Genomic DNA, 26,441 nt, shown 5'->3' with positions numbered 1-26,441 from the left:
CCATCTCCTACCCACTCCTTTGTGTTACTAATATACACTGCACCTACATTGTAAACCCAACAGTAGGGTGATGTAATTACTATATAGTCTTATGCTATTGAAAGATAACTTACACTTATTTTGGTAGGCAAATATTTCCCTAAGATTCCCATTCTCTAGTTACTTAATCAAGCACTAATCTTGGTACTGCAGTGAATGGACTTTGCAGGTAAAACTGAGGTTACTAAATAGGGTATTATCCTGGATTACCCAGATGGGCCCTGAGTAATCACATGGCCCCTTAAAAGCAGAAGAGGGAAGCAGAAGCATTAGAGAGATGCAGTGGAAGAGACAGTGGAGAGATGAGGCAAAAGGGGAGATCAGAGAGAAGTGCAAGGACGATTCAACCCATTGTTGCTGGTTTTGATGATGGAGGGAACCACGAGCCAAGGAATTTGAGTGGCTTCTAGAAACTGACAACAACCCCTGGCCAACCTGTCTTACAACCATATGGAGCTGAATTCTGCCAACAACCTCAATGAGCTTGGAAGCCTATTCATCCCGAGCCTCCAGAAAAGAATGTCGCCCAGCCAATGCCTTCATTTTGACCTTTTAAAATATGGAGCAGAGAACCATCTGAGCTATGCCCAGACTTCTGAATTATGGAATTCTGAGATCATAAATGGGTGTTGCTTTAAGCCAGGGCATTTGTAGTAATTTATGGCAGCTATACAATCATACAGTCTTTTCTAGTTGTACACATATCCACCATTTCTGGTGCTTTTCATTTCACCCTGTGGATTCAGGTTACCATCTGGTGTCATTTATTTTCTGTGTGAAGGATTTAGTATTTCTTGTAAGGCAGACGTCCATAGGCAACAAATTATCTTAGTATTTGTCTGGGAATGTCTTTAATTTCACTTTTTTTCCAACTTTCAACAAAAGCTTCATATCCTGGTGATGTCTTTATTATAAGGAAAAAAAAATCCCTAAATCCAGCCTTCAAATTGAAGTAACTATCTTTAATGTGACAGCAATCCTATTCACAAAGCCCCTCCCCAGAGTCAATCAAGGGTTTGGGGACCACATCTCATCATTTTTCCAGTTCTCTTGTAAGCCAAGTTTTCACCCCCAGGAGACTAACAAATGTGCTGACCCAAAGGCAACAGAGTTCACCTGGAGACAGGTCCATCATGCCCCATTGGAAGACCCACACCCCTAAGCATGTGGAGAAAAGCCCCCAGGCACAGAGACACACCTGCAGACAGGAGGGCACTCCCCAAACATGCTATAATACTGTAACTTGCACTAGGCAGTGTTAGAAAACTTCTGAAGACTCTTGTAACTCAAAGGTTCTAGTTTCCATCTACAGCAACTACGTATGGCATGACTCATTCCAACATATACACTTTATTTTAAAATATGCCACTGGCACTTGGGAAAAATGTAATTTATTTGCACTGCTTCCATTCTTCTACTGTAGTGTTAGGACTTAACATAAGCATCACTCTTCTATTTCCTATTTACATTCATTTGGAATATTACTACAAATACAATATACAATTTAAAAAACTTATAGGGAAACGCAGCTTATGTTTTTTTCTCCTCTTTACAGGCTTCTCAGTATCATTCGACTTAAATGGAAATTTATATGGACATTTTCTGTACATATCTTAAAGGGCAGAGATTACACTGATAAAGCCAAAAGAATTCTGCACAAATACAATACAGAAAACAGAAAGTACAGATGATGTTATTTGGGGTACAAATATAAACAATACAGTACCATTTGAGTAACTGAGCAACATAATACCCATACTTTATAGAAATAAAACTGCAAACCAGGAGAATGCTCTGACAAATATTAAACATTATATACACAATGAGGTAAATGTACCTTGGTCTCTTGAGAGGTAATTTAAGTTTAAAGCAATTGACATTTTGAAGCATCTCCTTGACATATGAAGAAATATCAAACACCCCATTCCGTTGGCACAACGTGAAAAAGGGGTATCAAAACATGGTTCATGATATTCAGTTCACAAATCTTGTTAAAAAATAAAAACAAATTCACTGAAGTTCCTTTTAAGTTGTAATAAACAGGTTGAATGTTATTAACCATATTTTTGAAAGTTTACATTTACAAACAAGATTGCATAATGGGATTGAAAAGTTTAATGTACTGACAATCATCATAATGTCCTAGAAGTCCAGCATTTTTGAGAGAGAGGGCCCATGGATATTCCAGTAATCCAAAACAGAGACAAGAAGCTGCAGTACATGTCCAGAGATAATCCTTAGTATCTCAAAATATCTGAGTTGGCATTTTCTGCCAAAGTGTTAACAGAACCATTATTTGGAATCACTACCATTTGGAGCCAGAACACTGCCATGGTCAAGAAACAAACAGTTGACTTACGATTATTCCAGTGCAAGAATAAAAATAAGCTTTTGATGATGTGTCCAATGGGATAGTGATTTTGTTGTGCAGTCTAACGATCTCTTTGCCATCTTCTTTTAATCTGACAGTTCTCAGACATAGAGAAAAAAGGTAACTCATGCATGTACTACAAAATCACCAAGTGACCACTTAAGTTTTGTAATAAAAACTGAAATCTGGGATTCTTGATGGCCATGGCACTGTACACCAACTCAAGGCACTTCTTGAGCACTATCATTATTACAGCAGAATTACAGGCTCAGCTCTTCAGACCTTACCCTGTCTCATAGGAGATACAACTGGCCACTGTTTCTGGCACAACTCCACTGCCACAGGAGCCACCTTGCTGCCATCCCACTCCTCACCCATGGCTGAAGTCAAAGCAGGGGCATCCCAAGCCTCATCTGCTCGATCTCCGAACTTGGAGACCCCACCCTTCCACCTCTAATGACTGAAGGAAATGGAAGTAGGTCCCACAACTTCCATCAGCCGTTTTACTTCAGGTCTCCAGAGCAACTCTTCAGTCAAAAGGCTGTGGGGGAGGCAATGGTCTCTGTGTCAGGGACCAGCATGCAGGACAGCAGGTTGCAAGAAACAGCTGGAGACAGAAACGATGGACCAGGGATGTCTATGCCCCACTAAGTCCTATTTCCCCCATCCCCATTCCTCCTGGCTACTGACAAAATGAGTATGGACACACAATTTACCAGAAGATGTTTTAGCCAAGTTGAATCTTGGAAGGTGAGCATCCTAGGATGGGCAGTATAAACGACTGTGTTTTTAAATGACAAAATTATTACTCTAATCAAATTTATCTGCAGTTATCAACAGTAATCATGATCCATCCCACCTTTTAAGTTACTTTCATTTTCAGTATCAGCCAATTGTGGTTTATCAAACCATCCCTAGCCAAAAAAGGAATTAACTGCAGTAATATGTAAAGTCAATTTAGAACTAAACTCCAACTTTAAAAAAATTCCCTGATTCATCAAAAGTACATTTTATCCACTTAGGTAAGAAAAGTATAATTGTAACTCAATCTTTGATTCAATAAAAAATATCTTCAGCAAAAGTGGATAACCTTACATGAAAGTGAGAAATCATGTATTACAACTTTAAATCAGACAACTTTTGGTATATTCTTAAAATTATATAAAAATAGTTTTAGTGATAAAATGCATTGGTCCCCTGGATTTCATAAAGCAGATCTGGTAGGCTTAGAAATGGCCCAAAACAAACAAACAAACAAAAAAAAAACCCCCACAAAAAAAGTACCTGATCACAGAATTAGAGATTATTATTAAACAAGTAATACAACACAACTATAAAAACAAACCTCTCAAACTCATTCATTTGCTTCAATGAAATTATGGTAACTACAGAAAAAAACTCAACTTTGTAGTCAAAATAGTAACCTCTAAGCATTTTTCCCATGATGTTTTTAAACACATGAAATTGACACTAAATTCCTATGTAATATGTCACTCATTCTAAAATTACTTTGGTTTTAAGACCAAATAGTCTTTCAAATTTATTCTACGTCTAAGAGATAAGACATTATCAGAATGCAACTCATTCAGTGTAAATGGCCACTTTCTCTTCCTGACCAAAATACTGTATGGGTTACTCTGACCCTGTATCGGGGAACTGATAGCACTATAAAGTCGAAGTCTTGCCTCACAGCTATGATAGTTTTCTCTCCCCTCAGAATAAGATCACAGTGATAAAAGGACTTCGAAAACTGTAAAAGCCCTGCAGAGACTTCATAGCATTGGAAGTAAAAACCAGTTATTATAAGCTAGTTTCAACTTAATGTGAGAAGACCATGACAAGTTTGCTTTCAATATTTGACCAAAAACATCTGTAAATGGAGAAAAACCTATACTCAGAATGTTCTTTAGCTACCACCTCTCCCAAGTAACAAGGGTGCACTGAATGCATTACATAAATTACATGCAAAGTAAGCAGTTGCAATGTACGCACACATAAGGAAACACTGAATTAAAAGCTGCCTTCCTCAAAGTGTAGTGAGACCTCAAAACCACACTAGCTCTAACCTCAATTACAAAGACAGAGGATCCACCGAACGTTTACTCCTACATACATAACACAAATGTGACTTTCTTGCACATCTGTTATCTATTCAAATTATTAACCACCTTGGCCTTCCTAGAAAAAGGCCTATTATTTAATATTAACCATATTCTAATTTTAAATGTAATTCATGTCTTAAAAAAATAACACTGTCTCTGAACAGATAAACAAAAAAATGGCTTACGGAATACCACATAACTTTTCACAAGCAGCTAGACAAACTTTCCCTTTTAGAAAAATTAGTCTGTATGCTACAAATATTAAAGTACTATAAGCATCTAGAGTGCCACTTGATTTTTTAAAAGTATACTTAGACAACACAATTAAAATGCAAAAGCTTGATGTGAGAATATTCAAACATGACCATGCTAACAATTTACTAACTAATGCCACTTCATTTCTTTAGTGGCTTAAGCACATTTTGGTAGGAGAAAGGCATTTTCAAAATAGAATACCAAATGACATACCACAAAAACCCTTCCAAAAAACAAAACAGAAAAAGTTTGGGTTACCCAGATAAATAAGCTTTTTGAATTCAAACACTATAGGTTTTAACATAGAGACTTTCAGCAATTCTACTCATTTCCATTAGAAAGACACAGAAGTGGCACTTACTGGTATAGTACAATCCCATTTTGAAGGCATGTAATGTTCTGAATAAGTGAAAGAACAATAATAGTATACAAAATACAATTGCATAAATTATGTTCCTCACTACTATATGAGGTCATTTTTAGACTCAAGATAAGAGTTTTATAAGTGTTAGTTTTAAGATCCTGAAAAACTATAGAACAGTACATTCAAAGTCTGAATCAAGGAAACTCTAGTGGTTCAGAATCCTCTGAGAATGTACTAACCAGGAGTAAATCACTTTCTTTAGTAATAAGAAATGTTTCATTATAATTCAGCAATCCAACTCCTTTGCCCTTAAAGATGATCTCCAGCACAGCAGAGTTACCTAAAGTTAAGACCAGCAATCATCTTTTTTAAAAAACAAGTTTTGTTAATAAAAAATAAAGGTAGACTACACAACATTTTCTGTCCTGGGAAAGAAGCGTTCATAGTGCACAGAAAGGACCCACATGGCTGTTTCCTGGGTCCAAAGAAATCCTGGGAAGTTTTTAGTTGACTTTATTACACTGCTGCGAAAGCAAGCAACATCCTTCTGTTCCCTCTCAGTGAGGTAGAACAATTTGACCTCCCAAATTAAAACCCAGGAGCAGATCTGAAGAAAAAAGTAGAGTTCAGGCAAAGCTGTAGAATTACATTTTGATGCCTTCCTGTTGACTGAGTTGTGATAATGTTTTCTTAATCCGCAATGCTGTAAGCCTAGCTGCTCCATTGGCATACCAACATTCTCTCATAATTTTAGCCATTACTCTCAAGGCCTACAAGAAAATATAAAAAAAAAATTAATGCATGCACCATTTTCCATTGGTCTGGATAAGAATTTTTACGTGTAAATTTTCTTTATAAATGACATATACACTTGTTGTTGTTGTTTAAGCATTATTTGTAATAGCAAATGAGTAGAAATTACATAAATTTCCATCAATAGGGTACTGGTGCCAGTGCTGGAAAGCAGGTGGACAAAGAGTGACTCACTTAGCAAACCTGAAAAGGCCAAATCCTAAACCAGAGTTGGGCAAAGCAAAGAAGAAATCTGACCTCACACTGAAATTTTAAGTTTGTACTTTGAAGTATCCAGATCAAATTTTTCTTTCTTTTTTTTTTTTTTTTTTGAGACAGAGTCTCACTCTGCCGCCCAAAGTGGAATGCAATGGCATGCCCTCAGCTCACTGCAGCCTTGACCTCCCAGGCTCCAGCAATCCTCCCACTTCAGCCTCCCAAGTAGATCAAATTTCTAAAAGACAAAATCTAGCAGCACTCTCATTTGTTAAACTATGTCACATGCAAATTCCTTAAGCATGCTGAAATACATTTTATTTATTTGGGCCTGGAGACGTGATTTTGTTGGAGGTAGCAAGCTCTCTTGCTTATCAGAGGTTCTGCTGAGCCCTACAATAGTTTAAGACGTAAAATCAACTACTGAACTGAACAGCTTTTTATAGCCTTTTTAAGCTACAAATCTTCAAACCTGGAGGAATATGCCCTGCTTCACCAATATTATAATAGTAACAGCTAGCAATTAAGGAGAGGTTAAATAAAATTCATCTTACGAATCTTTAAATTCACAATTACAAAAACGTTTCTAAAACTTTTTGTTAGAGCTGAGGTTGAGAAGCTCAGATACTGCTGGAAAAAAGCATTTTCCCTAAATTCCTGGTTAATGGTTGTCTGGGCAATCAGATGAATAAAATGGAAAATCATTTGAAACACCTTTGTAATCACCTTATCTGAGTTCCTCACCTTACAAAGGGATATTAAGGTCCAGAGAACTAAAGTGATTTGTTCAAAGTCAGACCCTTGAAATGGTAGCCAGGCTGGTCTAGAACACATGTCTCCTCATTCCTGTCCAGTAACTGTCTACTATTCTGGGTTGCCCTGGCTGAAGGGAGGCATTCATTTAAAAATATGTGCCTTAGTTCGCCCGGCAGATCTAAACTATGTTCTGATACACTAAAGGCCACTGCAAATGTTCCATGGTCCTTTCAATGTGCTTACAATTGAATATGAAAACCAAATTATTCTGTTTTTACACACTGGTTTGACTGCTATGAAAAAGAAAATTCTTAAAAGTTTTCCTTAAAGAAAAGTAGCAAACTTTTGCTTACTAAGCAGAAACAGTTTAGAAAATTGCCTAATATGAAAAAGAAATACTCACTTCACAGCTCTGCCATCTGTTTGGGATATTTGGCCTTAACTTCTGTTCACAAACAACTTTTCTCATTTCTTCAACTGATGGGTCAGAAGGTACAAGATCATAATAAGGCAGTTGGTAATCTTCATGAATTCCTGTATCAGTTTAAAAAAAATTAAATTTTGATGAATTTTTTCAGCTAATGCCAAGGCATTAAAAGATCACCTGAGAGACCTATTACAGTGTTTCGTTACTAAAGTAGGTATGTGGAACAGAGATTACAGCTTTCTCTATCTCATCCACATCTGTATTCACAAGCCACTTCCCTGAGTTGATATTCCACCCACACCTTGAAACTAAGTATTGCCATGAGATCAATAAAGCCTATTTGAAATGACAGTAAACTATGAGCTGTGATGACCAGATTGACATTTTCCCCTAGAACCCTATTGTGCAGCAAATGAGATTCTATTCTGTAAGTGCACAGGTTCTCACTTGCACAGGGATATATATACCCTATCAGTGAGACTTGAATCTTATGAGGCAAGTTTAAGGTGCCAAGTCCCTTTCTCTACTTGCATCTGTCAATAATATAACCTATTTATTACAATACAGAGAAACACTCTGTCCCTCACTGCTTCAAAAACCTAAGGCACTAGGTCTCAGCCAAGTCTAGGTCCCCAAACCTAAGAGACTGTTTCCTGAGTAAACATTAAAAGAACTCCATCTAAAAAGCTAGAAGTTAAAACAAACTAACTCTAGAAAATGACACAATGGTAACATAATTGTATTCTGTGTATGTAATCTGTAACTATCAGGTTGGAGAAAATAACCACAATCTCGAAGAAAAAAACTAAGTTTGACACCCAGGTACATGCTAGAAACAGCTTCCTAGGTGAGCCTCTCAAGCAGCTGTCCATTCTAAAGAACTATATTCCAATATAACAAGGGGTTGGGTTCTGATGAGTCTCAAGATTCAAATGGAAACAGGAAGAGAATACACTAGGCTAGAGCTGTGCATGTGCACACCATGGCACTGTCCCCTCCCAAAGGTTTCATCGCCTTTGTTTTCTCTGGCACTCGGTGACATCCTGTTTCAGATAATGAATTGTACATAATTTCATTCAATTAAAAAAAAGAAGACAATTCTTGAACAACTTCTGCTCATGACAAACTACTGGGGGAGAGGAGAGCAATTTACCACCAATGGAACATCGTCGAGCAATTTCCCAGAATACTAAGCCCATTGCATAGATGTCAGCACGTTTGAAGGATTCAAAATGTTTCATATTTATGGAATCATCGAGAACTTCAGGGGCCATGTACCTAAAAAAAATTTGCAAAAAGAACTTTGAAAATCATCCCCTTACTGCCACATTTGGATGAACATCCTTTCAGACGTTTCTCTATACATAGACATATGCACACAATATTACATAACAAATGTTGGACTAAGAAAAATATTAAATATCCACACTGGTTTGCACATTAATGATGTCAGCTAAATCCCACAAAATGCTAAAATAGCAGTTTCACGCTATCTGCCTCATGATCTTGGTTTCCAATGAAAGACATATACAACAATTGTGACTGTTAAAGGTGTCCTAATGTACACCACCTATACACGTACTAGGTAGAAACCATGCGTTTTAATTTAGAAGTCTTCTCACTGAGGATGAAAGGAAGGGCATGAATATACTCCAGGGAAGAAAATAATAGATACAAAAGAATGCCAGTCCTCATGCTGAAGCTTCAAAAACCTACTAAAATTATGGGTCAGGACCCACGGAGACCTACAGCAACCACTGACAAGAACCCCTTAGCTGGTTGAGAATTGAGAGTCATCTACGGCCATACCACCCTAAACGCGCCCGATCTCGTCTGATCTTGGAAACTAAGCAGGGTCGGGCCTGGTTAGTACTTGGATGGGAAAATTGAGAGTCCCCAGGGAATCCAGAAATCTCAAAATTATACATGCAATTTGAATAGACTAATGCTGCCGGCTCTCCAGCTATCTCCAAGGCCAAGGCAGTAGTTTGAAGAAATGCTGTGACAGCATGCGATAAGGGGTTTGGGTCAGAAATGCCCAGGTTCAAATCTCAGCTCTTCAGCTTATCATCCACATGAAGCTGGCCATATTATTTAACCTCCTCAAGGTGGTTTCCTCATCTGTGAATTAAAGGGTAATAACACCTACCTAATTAAGTTATTTTGAAGACTCATGGACTCAACAAATATCTACTGAGGATCTACCATGTATTAGGCACTGTGATGGATGCTAGGAATACAAGGCTGCTCTCAAGCAGCTTGCACCTAATAGAATATATAGGCAAATAAATAAACAGTTACAACATAATGCATAAGTGCCTCAACGGTCCCAGTTCAGTGTGCTATGACAGTCCCCGGCAGGGACTCCTAAGATTTTTGAGGACTAGAAAAAACTTCCTATGGGAAAGGTGGGTATGAAGCTGAGAAACAGTAGGGTAAAGTATGCTCCAGGAGAGAGCATGTGCAAAAGTTCTAAGAAAGCAAGAAAGGCATTTTTTTAGGAACTGAAATATGAAAATAGCAGGGCTAGCTACTGCACAGTATTTGAGAAGGGATTAAATGAGGTAATATATGTAAAAGACCTATTAGACGATTGGCACATAGTAGGTGCCCTATAAACGTTAGTTACTACTGTTATTATAATTAACATGCCTAATGATATTTTCTGGAAGGGCAACCTTTCATCAGCAGGCATCTTTTTAAATCAGGTAACTTTGGCTTCAGAGCAGGCAAGACCATGAGATCTTCTTGCCTGTTGGCAATCTAATAAATTACAAGTTTAAGCTGAGTTTCAGCAATGATATGTATATATGAAAGAGAAGGGAAAAAAGGTGATTTCAGAAGATATTAAATATAGTTGTTCAAAAGTATACCTTTTTGTTCCCACTCTGTGGTTTGGAGCAATATCAATGGTATCTGTGGCTGAATCATGTCTTACTGCCAGTCCTAAGTCTGCAATACAGCAAGTTCCATTCTTCTTTACCAAGATATTCTTTGATTTCAAATCTCTATGAGCAATGGCTGGCTTTCCTAAAGAATCAAAAATTAAACATGACTGCTTAAAAGGTAATACCAATCACAACTCACATCTTTAGGTTCAAAAGTCTCTTCTCCCAACCCAAATTTATCAAAGCATTTCAGCCCACATGACCTACAATACTTATGGCATTATTAAACTCAAGTGAATCACTACACCAAAAGTCACTGAAATTATATTTCTTTTAAAGAAAATGTGGACAATAACATGCTTTAAAAGATGAACAACTCAAAGACTGGGGCAAAAAAAAAGTTATCAGTTTATCTGTTGGTGCCTTATGAATTCTTTTTAAGAAACTTAGCCACAGACTGATATTCCAGCAGCCCAGGAACCAAGCATGTAGATCATCACTTCCCTATCAACTGCAATGTACTCAGTATTATATTATCTTTGATGCTAACCACTAGAAAATGTTATTAAAAAATAATAATTATAATGTGGAAAACTTGGAACCTTCATACACTGCTGGCAGGGATGTAAAATGGTTCAGGCACTTTAAGAAAACAGTATGGCAGTTCTTCAAATCATTAAATAGAGTTATCATATGATACAGTAATTCAACTCCTAGGTATATACCCAAGATAACTGAAAACATGAAACTACATACAACTTGTACACAAATGTTCACTGCAGCATTAGCTACAATGGCCAAAGAAGAAACAAACCAAATGTCCATCAACGAACGGGTACATGACATATGGCATATCCATATACTGAAGTATTACTTAGCCATCAAAATGAAGTACTCATACATGCTACAACATAAATGAACCTTGAAAACATGCTAAGTGAAAGAAGCCAGTCACAAAAGACCACATATTGTATGATTCATTTATATAAAATGTGCAGAATAAGCAAATCTATAGACAAAAAGGAGCAGTTGCTGCCTAGGGCTAAGGAGTTTGGGAGGAAAGGGGAGTGACTGCTAGTGGCTACAGGTTTTCTCTTTGGAGTGAAGATATTCTAAAATTGACTGCAGTGTTTGTTGGCTATACAACTCTGAGTATTCTAAAAACCACTGAATTTTACACTTTAAGTGGATGAACTGTATGATGTGAATTATAACTCAATAAAACTGTTACAATCAATAATAATAATAATTACAAAGATGGAACTAAGATGTGAACTAGCACTTATGCTGTATGTAAAGTGGGGAGTGGGGGAGCCATTGGGTTGCAAGTGGACAACTGCTAGAGCAGAGAGATATACTGGCATCTGAAATCCTACATGGCACAAAAACTATAGCATACCAATGTCATAACTAAAAGTCAGTATTTAATTTTTCAACTGTAAAACTATCTCATGCAGTCTCCTTATCTCAAGGTCAAACATAATTATTAGATGGCCAGATAACAGTTACATAGCATCTGATGTTTACAAAGCATTTTCACATTTCATTTGATACTACACATAAAAATATATTCACTTGGACCTGAATTCTGAAACTGAGATCCTCAAAAATCATAAGATTGAATGCTACTTTTAAGAACTCAAAAAAAAAAATCACAGTTTTGTTACAATGACTAGAGAATCTCTAAACAAATTTCCAGATTCCTAGTTCTACCTGAAATTTTGAACTGAAAGATAAAATGTTCTCATCTAAAAAATTTGTTTTAAATATCTCCAGTTAGTTAGGCCACCTACTGTTTTCTTTTTTTTTTTTTTTTTTTTTTTTTTTTCTGAGACAGGGTCTCTCTCCATTACCCAGGTAGGAGTGCAGTGGCATGATGTCTGCTCACTGCAGCTTCGACCTCCCAGGCTCAGGTAATCCTCCTACCTCACCCCCTGAGTAGCTGGGACTACAGGTGCATGCCACCATGCCCGACTAAGTTTTTGTATGTTGGTAGAGATGGGGTTTTGTCATGTTGCTCAGGCTGGCCATGAACTCCTGAGATCAGGCGATCTGCCCACCTCAACCTCCCAAAGTGCTGGGATTATAGGCGTGAGCCACCAGGCCTGGCCTCCACCTTCTATTTTCATAGACATTATTCATGAAAATTTAAAGCTTAAATAATAGAACTGCTTATAGAATTACCTTGGGTACCAACAATCTCCATGTGAAGATGGGCAAGACCGCTCGCCGTAGACAGAGCAAGTTTTATCATTCCTTCCACAGTAACTGTGTATCTGTTTAAGTAATCAAAAAGGGATCCATGCTCATGATAATCTGACACCAACCAGAGCTGAGTCCAAGTACCATTGTCTGTAAAACAGAATTAACATTTCGGTTGGGCTGCAGACCATTTATGATTTATTTGTTCAAAGGTTATTACTTTTTACTCTCGATCCTGAGTCACACATTGCAATATAATGCCACTGTAAGTCTGTATTTCCTTCACATTTTCTTCTACATTCAGTTTGTTTTATACTTTTATGTACACATTCTTCAGTTCCTCAGAGTAAGCCCCTCTTCTTGAGATAAGGCAAGTATAATTAATCCCATTTAAGAGACAAAGATGGTGACTTTTTTGAGTTTTCACAGATAATTAGTATCAGAGCTGGCACTCTTAAGTGCCTAGAAAAATCTCTGGGTCGGGTTGGGGTGCTCAGTGGCTGTTCCTGGAAGGAGAGAAGGTTAAAAAAAGGAGGGGAACAGAGAGGGAAGGAAGGAGGTGAGAAGTCTCTGGAGCCCAGTGTGGCCACAGTGGGAATGGAAGAGTATGGGACAAAACTGAAAGTGTTTCAACAAGAAATGACAAGCTTTAGTGACAGATTGTGTACACAGTTCACAAAGACGCAAGACAAGATGATTATGATTCCAAGGTTGCTAGCTTAGAAAAACAGAAATAGTGATACCTCTAACACATGGGGAAGCTGAAATAGGAACTGAAATGTCAGGAGAAAAACTGGAAAAGCTGGGACTAAACTCAAACAACGAGGAACGTGGGTTCCAAAATTTCCTCTGTAAGCCAAAACACGACTTTAAAACATGTTTTCTCATAGGAATAATGGTAAAGATACTAGCTAGGCTCCTAAGCTAGACTGGTCCACGACAATCTAATTTAACCTAGAAGTAGCTGGAAAACCACATACTTAATTAAGCCATGAAGAAAAAAAGCATTACAACATTAGGAGACAGCATAATCCAGTAAAAGATGGACGCTTAGAGTCATTCTGACCTGGTTGGAATCCACGGCCTGCCTGTTACTGACAAGGAGCCTCTGTTTCTCCTTTTATACAAGAATAACATCTTACTTTGTAAGACTGTTAAGATTTAAAAAACAGAATACTAGATTCTTTAGGTAAGAAGTACATAAACTGTGCTCTTTCTTTCCCTGCTGGTTGTAAAACAAAAGAAAAAATCCATATTGACATGAAACAGCTTCTATTTTGAAGGTATTTGGTTGAAGAAGAAAACCAACTCTGATTAGAAGGGATTAAGAAAGGAATAGAAACTTTTCAGAAGATTCTGGAGGAGATTTCTGGGTACATTTAAAAGGACTTAGTATTAATTTGTTCTTCATGAACTTTATAAACTGATTCTGTCCAAACCCGCACCCTTGCTTTTCCTTGATATAGGCACAACACTAGCTTATTTGCATGCCTCTTAACCATTAATGAATTTTGAAAAGCTCACAGATACAAGAAACAAAGTGGAAGACAGGCAGATGGAAGAAAGGGAAACCACAGGTTACGGACAAGGCAGAAGGAAGGTTATAAGGGGCCATACATATAAAGGGCTGCCGGGGGTGGAATTAACTAAATCAGGAGAAGATAAAGGAACTGGGGTGGAGGGGGTAGGCTCAGAGAAAGTACATTAACCCCCGACAAAGAAGAAAGAAGGGGAGTAGGGAAGAGCCAGTAGGGTCAGCTAGTTCCCATGGTGACCACCAGATGACAGCATCAGCCTGGTTAGAAGTTCAGGGCACAGACTCACCAACATTTTGTGCTGCTGTGTTTGTAACTTGGAATGTGACAAAATCCAGACCCTGGGTGAGGTTTAAGCTTTGAAATGGAGATTTGAGAGTTGCCAACATGGTAGAGTTTGAAACCATGAATGTGGCTATGTTCTTAAGGAAGAAATTACCACTTATAAAATCAGTACCTTCATATGAACCAGTGAGAAGAGTAAGAGTTGAGAAAACAAAGACAACTATGAAGAAGTAAGAAGGAACAAGGAAAGTCTAGGGTCATCAAACATAGCAAATAAAGAAAAGGTTGTTTTAAGAGCTGGGGGAGGAAATAAATGGTGTTAGAGGCAGAAACGAAAATGAGAACGAAGGATTTGGTCAGACTGATTACTATTTTATTTTGTTTTTTTGAGACAGAGTCTCCCTGTGTCGCCCAGGCTGGAGTGCAGTGGTGCGATCTCAGCTCTGACTGCAACCTCCACCTCCCGGGTTCAAGCAATTCTCCGCCTTAGCTTCCCAAGTAGCTGGGATTACAGGCACCTGCCACCATGCCTGGCTAATTTTTTTGTATTTTTAGTAGAGATGGGGTTTCATCATCTTGGCCAGGCTGGTCTTGAACTCTTGACCTCGTGATCCACCCGCCTTGGCTTTCCAAAGTGCTGGGATTACAGGCGTGAGCCACTGTGCCCAGCCTGTTTTGTTTTTAACTTAAGAGGTATTGCATTGTCAGGTGCCACTGATAATCGCTACCTACATCCATCATAAACAACACTGCCCCTGTCTTAATCAAGCACTATATACCTCCACATATGATGCAATAGGATGTATATAATATCCTTAGTACGTATTTTGAGAAAACCAATAAAACTCCAATTAGGTTTAGCTTCTAAATCTAACTACCAGTTTTTAGAAAAGATAGAAGAACAAGTTAAGAGACACTATGGAAATGCAATTAGCAAAATCCAGAATGTGATAGGCCCTTCAGGACAAACAATCCAATTTCTTCAACAAATAAACTGCGAGAGGAGAAAAAAGATGAAGGGGGGACCTAAAGATTTTAAGACACATAAGAGAAATATCAACTAAATATAATGTGTGGACTTAGAATCATAATTTGAATAAATAATTTTTTTAATAGGAGACAATTATAGAATTGAACCTAACTGGATATCTGACAACAATTAAAAAACTGACAATGGTAGTATGGTTGTTTCATAAAAACATTTCCTCATCATTTGAAGATACAAATTATATTTTATAAGTGTTTACAGATGAAAACATATTGTCTGGCACCAGCTTCAAATAACACAGTTAGGGCAGAGTAGGCGGGATCAGACATCAATTATGATTGGCAGTGACCTGACAACTGCTGAAGCTGGACAATGAGGGATCACCGTAACTACTCTGCTTTTCTACATATTGGAAATTTTCTACAAATAAAAGTCAACAACAAAAAAAAGCAGTACATGCTTGTAAATAAATTTGAAAACCCAGAGAAGCTAAAAGAAAAATAATAAAAATCACCCATAATTACCAACTGAGGTTAAACACTGTTAATATTTGAATAAATAAATATTGCTGAAGTAAATGGAAGGTGGAAGAAGGAAACAGATGACTACAGGTCTGCAAGCTAAGAGATAATGACAGCATTTTTTTTTTTAAAATAGGAAAGCTGGGAAATACATTTGATTCAGGGGTAGGGATGACAACAGTGGAGCTGAAACACAAGTCTCTGACAGAGGCAGTAAAAACAGGAATCGTGGGGGCTGAGCACAGTGGCTCATGCCTGTAATCCCAGCACTCTGGGAGGCGAGGTGGGTGGATCACAAGGTCAAGAGATGGAGACCATCCTGGCCAACATGGTGAAACCCCATCTCTACTAAAAACACAAACATTAGCTGGGCATGGTGGTGCACGCCTGTAGTCCCAGCTACTCGGGAAGCTGAGGCAGGAGAAGCACTTGATCCCAGGAGGCGGAGGCTGCAGTGAGCCGAGATTGCACCACTGCACTCCAGCCTGGCTACAGAGCGAGATTCCATCTCAAAAAAAAAAAAAAAAGTAGGAATCGTGGGCATAAAGTTATTAACAGAAGCTAAGAAAGTGGCAGCAGCACAGTCTAAGGTCACTGCTTGCAGTCCCCACTCATTCTGACTCCCTGCTGACAGGCTTCCTTCCTTCTTCAGCATCTGACCCGATGCTGGGCCTCAGGCACCAGCATGATAGGCAAAAAAGTGTCCGTATAGTTACCAATGGCAGGGTGGCTGAAGAAACAATTTATCTCTTTGAGTTTGCCAGAAGATTCATCTATTTAACCCTTGGCAACTCAGAACACTGACAAGTTATTTTTACTCTCCCCATAAATAAGGTCAATAGTCTACATTGAAACATCCTACTGGTCAGGAAGAGATTAAAAGGAAACGGCTATCTGAGCCCTATTCTCAAAATTTTGAGCAAGTTTATACATCTTTTCCATATCATGAGTACTCTCAATAACTAACTGCCCTAAACTAAACCAACAAAGTACATGGCTTTTTAAAATAGCTCTTTTATATTTTATAAAACAATAAGAGATTTTAGGAATGCTATCAAGAGTCAAGAAAATCTTTAAGAAGTTCCTAGTTCTAAAAGTTACTAATATATTGTATTTGACTTAATGGGTCTAATCTCCATGACAGACATCTATGTCTCATCTACTTTGATGATGGTTAGTCACCATATCTGTAAAGACTTAAAGAGATTTTGTTATACATAACATAAGGAAAAGCAAATGTTACAGACCTTTATTGTCTGCTGCTATAAATCCCAGGATGTTTTCATGACGTAACATTACAGTTTGATAAATCTCTGCCTCACGGAACCACGAACGTTCTTCTCTAGAGGAGAATATCTTAACAGCAACTTCTTCTCCCCGCCACTTTCCTCTCCAAACTTCTCCAAATCGACCTTTGCCAATGCTTTCTTGTAACACAATAGTTCTCGCAATTGTTCTCTGAACAAGCAATGGTAAACCTAAAGGTAAAAATAAATAGTACTCAACACAATCAACAATATTACATGTTTCAAACATCATGATAGGCACTAATGAGTGACCCAGAAAACTGACACTTTTAAGCTATCCCTTTAGGAATTTGTCTCACTGGGGAGATATGTATTATATTTGCAATAAAATAACTAATTAAAAAAGGAAAATAAGATAATAAATATAATAAAAGAATCCAGAAACTCCTGCTAGAGGGTCAAGGTAGGCTTTGTAAAGTAAGTTGAATTTTGACTATCCCTTAAGTACGGTGGTTAGGCAGGAAGAATGTGCAGGCAAAGGTAGAGGGAAATGAATGACACATTTTTAGGGAAGCAGCTTGGGCAATCAAAGAGAGGATATATGTGGCAAAGCAGTGAAAGAAAAAGTAAGCTGTCACCAGAAGATGAAGAGTACTGAATACCAAGCTCAAAATAACCCCAATGAGAGCTTTAGGTAAAAGAGGAACCTTTAAAGATTTCTGAGAAAAAGGGCCATGGCTGGAAGCAAGATAATTTTAAAATCTTATTTTAGAAAGATGAATCTCGTACAGTTTCACTGATGGGAGGAAAAAAGGATGTGAACGCAGAAACACAGAAGTAAATTCTGGCTTTTTAATAAATCAGTAAAAATCACCACAGAAACTATTTCAAGGAAAGCTAACAACTGGCTACATAGGCAACACTAGTATCTTGAAGAACAAGGCTAAGTAACTTACCTTGGTAATGGAGCACTGTTTTTCCACTAATGGAACTTGGCTTTCTCCAAAATATGTATTTTTAAGTATTGCCATACTTACTTCATTTAAAAGGGTTTACTAACTTACCTGCAACATTTAAGTGGCACTATACGTGAGACTATCACTTAATATCCTATCCCCCATCCGGTAAGTGTCATTTTCAATTACATTGACACTAACAAAGAAAATGGCAGTGTACATCATGTTCCTCACTCGTATCTTATTTATACAATCTATGTACATATAAATTGGTGTCATTTATAATCTATACTCAAAGCTGCTTACTAGATCAAATTAACCCAATGACAGTAAATGAAATTATCTGCTCTCTTTGGTTCCCTGATGTGAAATGTTTATAAATCCAAACGTTTAATCTTTAAAGCGATCAGAAGCTCTTCTTAAGTTTCTCAAACGGGTCCTTTCTTCCTCTTGCTCTACCCTCCCCACCTCCTGTAAAGTAGTTAGCAGTCTAACTATAAATAACTGTTTGTTTATAAGGAGGCTGCTAGTTAGAAACAGATCTGTCAGAAATCCTTATTTAAGTCATAGAGCTCTTTCGCACTATGAATAATCAATTCTAATTATGTTGTTTAGTGTAGATAGTAATTTATTACATTTTATGAAAGCCTTGTAGAGGGCCACACCACAGACTTAAAAGTACACTTAAGGGGAGGAGCCAAGATGCTCGAATAGGAACAGCTCCGGTCTACAGCTCCCAGCGTGAGCGACGCAAAAGACGGGTGATTTCTGCATTTCCATCTGAGGTACCAGGTTCATCTCACTAGGGAGTGCCAGACAGTGGGCGCAGGTCAGTGGGTGCACGCACCATGCGCAAGCCGAAGAAGGGCGAGGCATTGCCTCACTCGGGAAGCGCAAGGGGTCAGGGAGTTCCCTTTCCTAGTCAAAGAAAGGGTGACAGACGGCACCTGGAAAATCGGGTCACTCCCACCCGAATACTGCGCTTTTCCGACGGGCTTAAAAAACGGCGCACCAGGAGATTGTATCCCGCACCTGGCTCAGAGGGTCCTATGCCCACGGAGTCTCGCTGATTGCTAGCACAGCAGTCTGAGATCAAACTGCAAGGCGGCAGCGAGGCTGGGGGAGGGGCACCCGCCATTGCCCAGGCTTGCTTAGGTAAACAAAGCAGCTGGGAAGCTCGAACTGGGTGGAGCCCACCACAGCTCAAGGAGGCCTGCCTGCCTCTGTAGGCTCCACCTCTGGGGGCAGGGCACAGACAAACAAAAAGACAGCAGTAACCTCTGCAGACTTAAATGTCCCTGTCTGACAGCTTTGAAGAGAGCAGTGGTTCTCCCAGCACGCAGCTGGAGATCTGAGAACGGGCAGACTACCTCCTCAAGTGGGTCCCTGACCCCTGACCCCCGAGCAGCCTAACTGGGAGGCACCCCCCAGCAGGGGCAGACTGACACCTCACACGGCCGGCCAGGTACTCCAACAGACCTGCAGCTGAGGGTCCTGTCTGTTAGAAGGAAAACTAACAAACAGAAAGGACATCCATACCAAAAACCCATCTGTACATCACCATCATCAAAGACCAAAAGTAGATAAAACCACAAAGATGGGGAAAAAACAGAGCAGAAAAACTGGAAACTCTAAAAAGCAGAGCACCTCTCCTCCTTCAAAGGAACGCAGTTCCTCACCAGCAACGGATCAAAGCTGGACAGAGAATGACTTTGACGAGCTGAGAGAAGGCTTCAGACGATCAAATTACTCCGAGCTATGGGAGGATATTCAAACCAAAGGCAAAGAAGTTGAAAACTTTGAAAAAAATTTAGAAGAATGTATAACTAGAATAACCAATACAGAGAAGTGCTTAAAGGAGCTGATGGAGCTGAAAACCAAGGCTCGAGAACTACGTGAAGAATGCAGAAGCCTCAGGAACCGATGCGATCAAATGGAAGAAAGGGTATCAGTGATGGAAGATGAAATGAATGAAATGAAGCAAGAAGGGAAGTTTAGAGAAAAAAGAATAAAAAGAAACAAGCAAAGCCTCCAAGAAATATGGGACTATGTGAAAAGACCAAATCTACGTCTGATTGGTGTACCTGAAAGTGACGGGGAGAATGGAACCAAGTTGGAAAACACTCTGCAGGATATTATCCAGGAGAACTTCCCAATTTAGCAAGGCAGGCCAACATTCAGATTCAGGAAATACAGAGAACGCCACAAAGATACTCCTCAAGAAGAGCAACTCCAAGACACATACTTGTGAGATTCACCAAAGTTGAAATGAAGGAAAAAATGTTAAGGGCAGCCAGAGAGAAAAGTCGGGTTACCCTCAAAGGGAAGCCCATCAGACTAACAGCGGATCTCTCAGCAGAAACTCTACAAGCCAAAAGAGAGTGGGGGCCAATATTCAACATTCTTAGAGAAAAGAATTTTCAACCCAGAATTTCATATCCAGCCAAACTAAGCTTCATAAGTGAAGGAGAAATAAAATACTTTACAGACAAGCAAATGCTGAGACATTTTGTCACCACCAGGCCTGCCCTAAAAGAGCTCCTGAAGGAAGTGCTAAACATGGAAAGGCACAACCGTTACCAGCTGCTGCAAAATCATGCCAAAATGTAAAGACCATCAAGACTAGGAAGAGACTGCATCAACTAACGAGCAAAATAACCAGCTAACATCATAATGACAGGATCAAATTCACACATAACAATATTAACTTTAAATGTAAATGGACTAAATGCTCCAATTAAAAGACACAGACCGGCAAACTGGATAAAGAGTCAAGACCCATCAGTGTGCTGTATTCAGGAAACCCATCTCACGTGCAGAGACACACATAGGCTCAAAATAAAAGGATGGAGGAAGATCTACCAAGCAAATGGAAAACAAAAAAAGGCAGGGGTTGCAATCCTAGTCTCTGATAAAACAGACTTTAAACCAACAAAGATCAAAAGAGACAAAGAAGGCCATTACATAATGGTAAAGGGATCAATTCAACAAGAAGAGCTAACTATCCTAAATATACATGCACCCAATACAGGAGCACCCAGATTCATAAAGCAAGTCCTGAGTGACCTACAAAGAGACTTAGACTCCCACACATTAATAATAGGAGACTTTAACACCCCACTGTCAACATTAGACAGATCAACGAGACAGAAAGTCAACAAGGATACCCAGGAATTGAACTCAGCTCTGCACCAAGCGGACCTAATAGACATCCACAGAACTCTCCACCCCAAATCAACAGAATATGCATTTTTTTCAGCACCACACCACACCTATTCCAAAATTGACCACATACTTGGAAGTAAAGCTCTCCTCAGTAAATGTAAAAGAACAGAAATTATAAAAAACTATCTCTCAGATCACAGTGCAATCAAGCTAGAACTCAGGATTAAGAATCTCACTCAAAACCGCTCAACTACATGGAAACTGAACAACCTGCTCCTGAATGACTACTGGGTACATAACGAAATGAAGGCAGAAATAAAAATGTTCTTTGAAACCAACGAGAACCAAGACACAACATACCAGAATCTCTGGGATGCATTCAAAGCAGTGTGTAGAGGGAAATTTATAGCACTAAATGCCCACAAGAGAAAGCAGGAAAGATCCAAAATTGAAACTCTAACATCACAATTAAAAGAACTAGAAAAGCAAGAGCAAACACATTCAAAAGCTACCAGAAGGCAAGAAATAACTAAAATCAGAGCAGAACTGAAGGAAATAGAGACACAAAAAACCCTTCAAAAAATTAATGAATCCAGGAGCTGGTTTTTTGAAAGGATCAACAAAATTGATAGACCACTAGTTAATAAAGAAAAAAAGAGAGAAGAATCAAATAGATGCAATAAAAAATGATAAAGGGGATATCACCACTGATCCCACAGAAATACAAACTACCATCAGAGAATACTACAAACACCTCTACACAAATAAACTAGAAAATCTAGAAGAAATGGATAAATTCCTCGACACATACACTCTCCCAAGACTAAACCAGGAAGAAGTTGAATCTCTGAATAGACCAATAACAGGAGCTGAAATTGTGGCAATAATCAATAGCTTACCAACCAAAAAAAGTCCAGGACCAGATGGATTCACAGCCGAATTCTACCAGAGGTACAAGGAGGAACTGGTACCATTCCTTCTGAAACTATTCCAATCAATAGAAAAAGAGGGAATCCTCCCTAACTCATTTTATGAGGCCAGCATCATCCTGATACCAAAGCCAGGCAGAGACACAACCAAAAAAGAGAATTTTAGACCAATATCCTTGATGAACATTGATGCAAAAATCCTCAATAAAATACTGGCAAACAGAATCCAGCAGCACATCAAAAAGCTTATCCACCATGATCAAGTGGGCTTCATCCCTGGGATGCAAGGCTGGTTCAATATACGCAAATCAATAAATGTAATCCAGCATATAAACAGAACCAAAGACAAAAACCACATGATTATCTCAATAGATACAGAAAAGGCCTTTGACAAAATTCAACAACTCTTCATGTTAAAAACTCTCAATAAATTAGGTATTGATGGGTCGTATCTCAAAATAATAAGAGCTATCTATGACAAACCCACAGCCAATATCATACTGAATGGGCAAATACTGGAAGCATTCCCTCTGAAAACTGGCACAAGTCAGGGATGCCCTCTCTCACCACTCCTATTCAACATAGTGTTGGAAGTTCTGGCCAGGGCAATTAGGCAGGAGAAGGAAATAAAGGGTATTCAATCAGGAAAAGAGGAAGTCAAATTGTCCCTGTTTGCAGATGACATGATTGTATATATAGAAAACCCCACTGTCTCAGCCCAAAATCTCCTTAAGCTGATAAGGAACTTCAGCAAAGTCTCAGGATACAAAATCAATACACAAAAATCACAAGCATTCTTATACACAACAACAGACAAACAGAGAGCCAAATCATGAGTGAACTCCCATTCACAATTGCTTCAAAGAGAATAAAATACCTAGGAATCCAACTTACAAGGGACATGAAGGCCCTCTTCAAGGAGAACTACAAACCACTGCTCAATGAAATAAAAGAGGATACAAACAAATGGAAGAACATTTCATGCTCATGGGTAGGAAGAATCAATATCGTGAAAATGGCCATACTGCCCAAGGTAATTTACAGATTCAATGCCATCCCCATCAAGCTACCAATGACTTTCTTCACAGAATTGGAAAAAACTACTTTAAAGTTCATATGGAACCAAAAAAGAGCCCGCATGGCCAAGTCAATCCTAAGCCAAAAGAACAAAGCTGGAGGCATCACACCACCTGACTTCAAACTATACTACAAGGCTACAGTAACCAAAACAGCATGGTACTGGTACCAAAACAGAGATATAGATCAATGGAACAGAACAGAGCCCTCAGAAATAACGCCGCATATCTACAACTATCTGATCTTTGACAAACCTGACAAAAACAAGCAATGGGGAAAGGATTCCCTATTTAATAAATGGTGCTGGGAAAACTGGCTAGCCATATGGAGAAAGCTGAAACTGGATCCCTTCCTTACATCTTATACAAAAATCAATTCAAGATGGATTAAAGACTTAAACGTTAGACCTAAAACCATAAAAACCCTAGAAGAAAACCTAGGCATTACCATTCAGGACATAGGCATGGGCAAGGACTTCATGTCTAAAACACCAAAAGCAATGGCAACAAAAGCCAAAATTGACAAATGGGATCTAATTAAACTAAACAGCTTCTGCACAGCAAAAGAAACTACCATCAGAGTGAACAGGCAACCTACAAAATGGAAGAAAATTTTTGCAACCTACTCATCTGACAAAGGGCTAATATCCAGAATCTACAATGAACTCCAACAAATTTACAAGAAAAAAACAAACAACCCCATCAAAAAGTGGGCAAAGGACATGAACAGACATTTCTCAAAAGAAGACATTTATGCAGCCAAAAAACACATGAAAAAATGCTCACCCCATCACTGGCCATCAGAGAAATGCAAATCAAAACCACAATGAGATACCATCTCACACCAGTTAGAATGGCAATCATTAAAAAGTCAGGAAACAACAGGTGCTGGAGAGGATGTGGAGAAATAGGAACACTTTTACACTGTTGGTGGGACTGTAAACTAGTTCAACCCTTGTGGAAGTCAGTGTGGCGATTACTCAGGGATCTAGAACTAGAAATTCCATTTGACCCAGCCATCCCATTACTAGGTATATACCCAAAGGACTATAAATCATGCTGCTATAAAGACACATGCACACGTATGTTTATTGTGGCATTATTCACAATAGCAAAGACTTGGAACCAACCCAAATGTCCAACAATGATAGACTGGATTAAGAAAATGTGGCACATATACACCATGGAATACTATGCAGCCACAAAAAATGATGAGTTCATGTCCTTTGTAGGGACATGGATGAAATTGGAAATCATCATTCTCAGTAAACTATCGCAAGAACAAAAAACCAAACACCGCATATTCTCACTCATAGGTGGGAATTGAACAATGAGGACACATGGACACAGGAAGGGGATCATCACACTCCGGGGACTGTTGTGGGGTGGGGGAGGGGGGGAGGGATAGCATTGGGAGATATACCTAATGCTAGATGACGAGTTAGTGGGTGCAGTGCACCAGCATGGCACATGTATACATATGTAACTAACCTGCACATTGTGCACATGTACCCTAAAACCTAAAGTATAATAATAATAAATAAATAAATTAAAAAATATATTAAAAAAAAAAAGAAAAAAAAGTACACTTAAGAGTTAATTTCAGGAGACTAATCTGGAAATTGCAAAGACAAGTAATAAAACAGAAAAAGGAATCACAAACACAAATTCTGAAAATACCTGACAGGTTCAGGACTTGTGTAAATGGTATGGTCAAGAAAGGCCAACAGGACGAGGAAAGTTTTTGTCTTCCCCTTTATCACTGGATTCTAAATGTCAATTAAAATTAAAAAGCAAATCTTGATCCACTGTATTATCTATATTGGGTTACTTCACATGAATAGTTGAGCATTTTTAAAAGGTTAACACAATTGGCCAGGCACAGTGACTCACACCTCTAATCCCAGCACTTTAGGAGGCTGACGTGGTTGGATCACTAGAGAGATCAGGAGTTCAAGACCAGCCTGGCCAACATGGTGAAACCTGGTCTCTACTAAATATACAAAAATTAGCTGGGCATGGTGGTGCACACCTGTAATCCCAGCTACTCGGGAGGCTGAGGCAGGAGAATTGCTTGAACCCGGGAGGTGAAGGCTGCAGAGAGCTGAGATCCTGCCACTGCACTCCAGCCTGGGCAACAGAGTGAAACTCCGTCTCCCCCCGACCCCCCCCAAAAAAAGTAACAATTTTCTTCTAAAGACAAAACTGAATAGGCCTAATTTAGATCTCTATATTCTCTGCTCTACTCTTCTGTGCCTTTAGAACTGTTTGAGAGAAAACTTCAAAAGGGAAACAGGGACTCCACAGCTTCACATGCAGTGAACAGGAAATAAGACCTGAACAACATGCATATATTACAAGAGCCCATAAGCTGCACAAGCCATAACAAACACTGGCCTAGAAGACTCACTTTCAAAAGCTGGCACATATGCACATGTGCACACTCACACACTTGGCGTACAGCTGCCAGAACCCAGCTCTTCACTGTATTCCCTGAAGTTCCCAAGTTAAAAGCACAGTCTTTAGAGGTAGAGACAGGGCCTTTCCTTAATTATGGTCATGGTACTAAGTAATAAACATATGAATTCAGAACGTGAAATGCTTATACCTTTTCCTCAATTAATGAAAGAACTAAAAACAGAGTATTATAAACATACAGTTTACTTATTCACAGGCACTAGTCTCATGCCTAAGGTGACATTAAGGATTTATAATGAATAGAAGGGAAACAGATGGCATTTTCTGCTATTATTCACCAGAAGATGGCTTCTGCCTGGATAGGTTTGGAGGGAATTTAGTACACAATGAACTATGACAGGCAAAGGAGGCCTTAAACTAAGTTTTGTACAATGCGGTCAACTGATACTGTATGTTAGATTTTTCCTCCAAGTATGTTTTCAATAAGAGTAACACTTGTCATTTGGACATAACTTTACAATTTACCAAGCGCTTTCATGCAAACATTTTGTCTTGCTTGAACTCACAACAATCCAATGATGTGCACAGAATCCATCACTTTCATTTTAAAGATGAAATAACTCAAGCATGAGACATTGGTTAACTGCCCAAAGCCACAGAGCTAGCAAGCAATGCAGACAAGTTTTTGCGGCGTAAGGCATAAAAGGAGGGAGAGAAGCTTTAAGAGAACAGAGAGCTATGATCCTCCTCCTCATGGATCTAGAAAAAAAAAAAAAAAAAATATATATATATATATATATATATATATATGAAACAGAATTATTCCACTGTTTTTCATGTTTATATCTTAAAAGGTTAATGAAGATATTCTTATTCAGTAATCAACTGCCACCCACCCACCAATTCCTT

The 26,441-nt window shown here is 38.7% G+C and overlaps 1 protein-coding gene across 2 annotated transcripts in view; it reads right to left on the bottom strand.

Moving 5' to 3' along the window:
• Nucleotides 1–1,414: 1,414 nt before the first annotated feature.
• TGFBR1 (transforming growth factor beta receptor 1) overlaps nucleotides 1,415–26,441 on the bottom strand; it is a 54,958-nt gene continuing 29,931 nt past the window's right edge. For both annotated transcript variants that reach the window (XM_054501746.2, XM_054501745.2), the window contains exons 4-9: nucleotides 16,989–17,219; nucleotides 12,395–12,562; nucleotides 10,196–10,352; nucleotides 8,476–8,600; nucleotides 7,299–7,429; nucleotides 1,415–5,901 (exon numbers count right to left, since the gene is read on the bottom strand). In XM_054501746.2, coding sequence (XP_054357721.1) covers nucleotides 5,776–5,901; nucleotides 7,299–7,429; nucleotides 8,476–8,600; nucleotides 10,196–10,352; nucleotides 12,395–12,562; nucleotides 16,989–17,219 — 938 coding nt within the window. In that variant the 3' untranslated portion in view covers nucleotides 1,415–5,775. The remainder of the gene's footprint in view (nucleotides 5,902–7,298; nucleotides 7,430–8,475; nucleotides 8,601–10,195; nucleotides 10,353–12,394; nucleotides 12,563–16,988; nucleotides 17,220–26,441) is intronic.

This window comes from Pongo pygmaeus, chromosome 13, assembly GCF_028885625.2.
Source record: "Pongo pygmaeus isolate AG05252 chromosome 13, NHGRI_mPonPyg2-v2.0_pri, whole genome shotgun sequence".
Classification (NCBI taxonomy): Eukaryota; Metazoa; Chordata; class Mammalia; order Primates; family Hominidae; genus Pongo; species Pongo pygmaeus.
The sequence above is the reverse complement of the archived record's forward strand: the minus strand, read 5'-3'. Positions and strand labels throughout refer to the sequence as shown.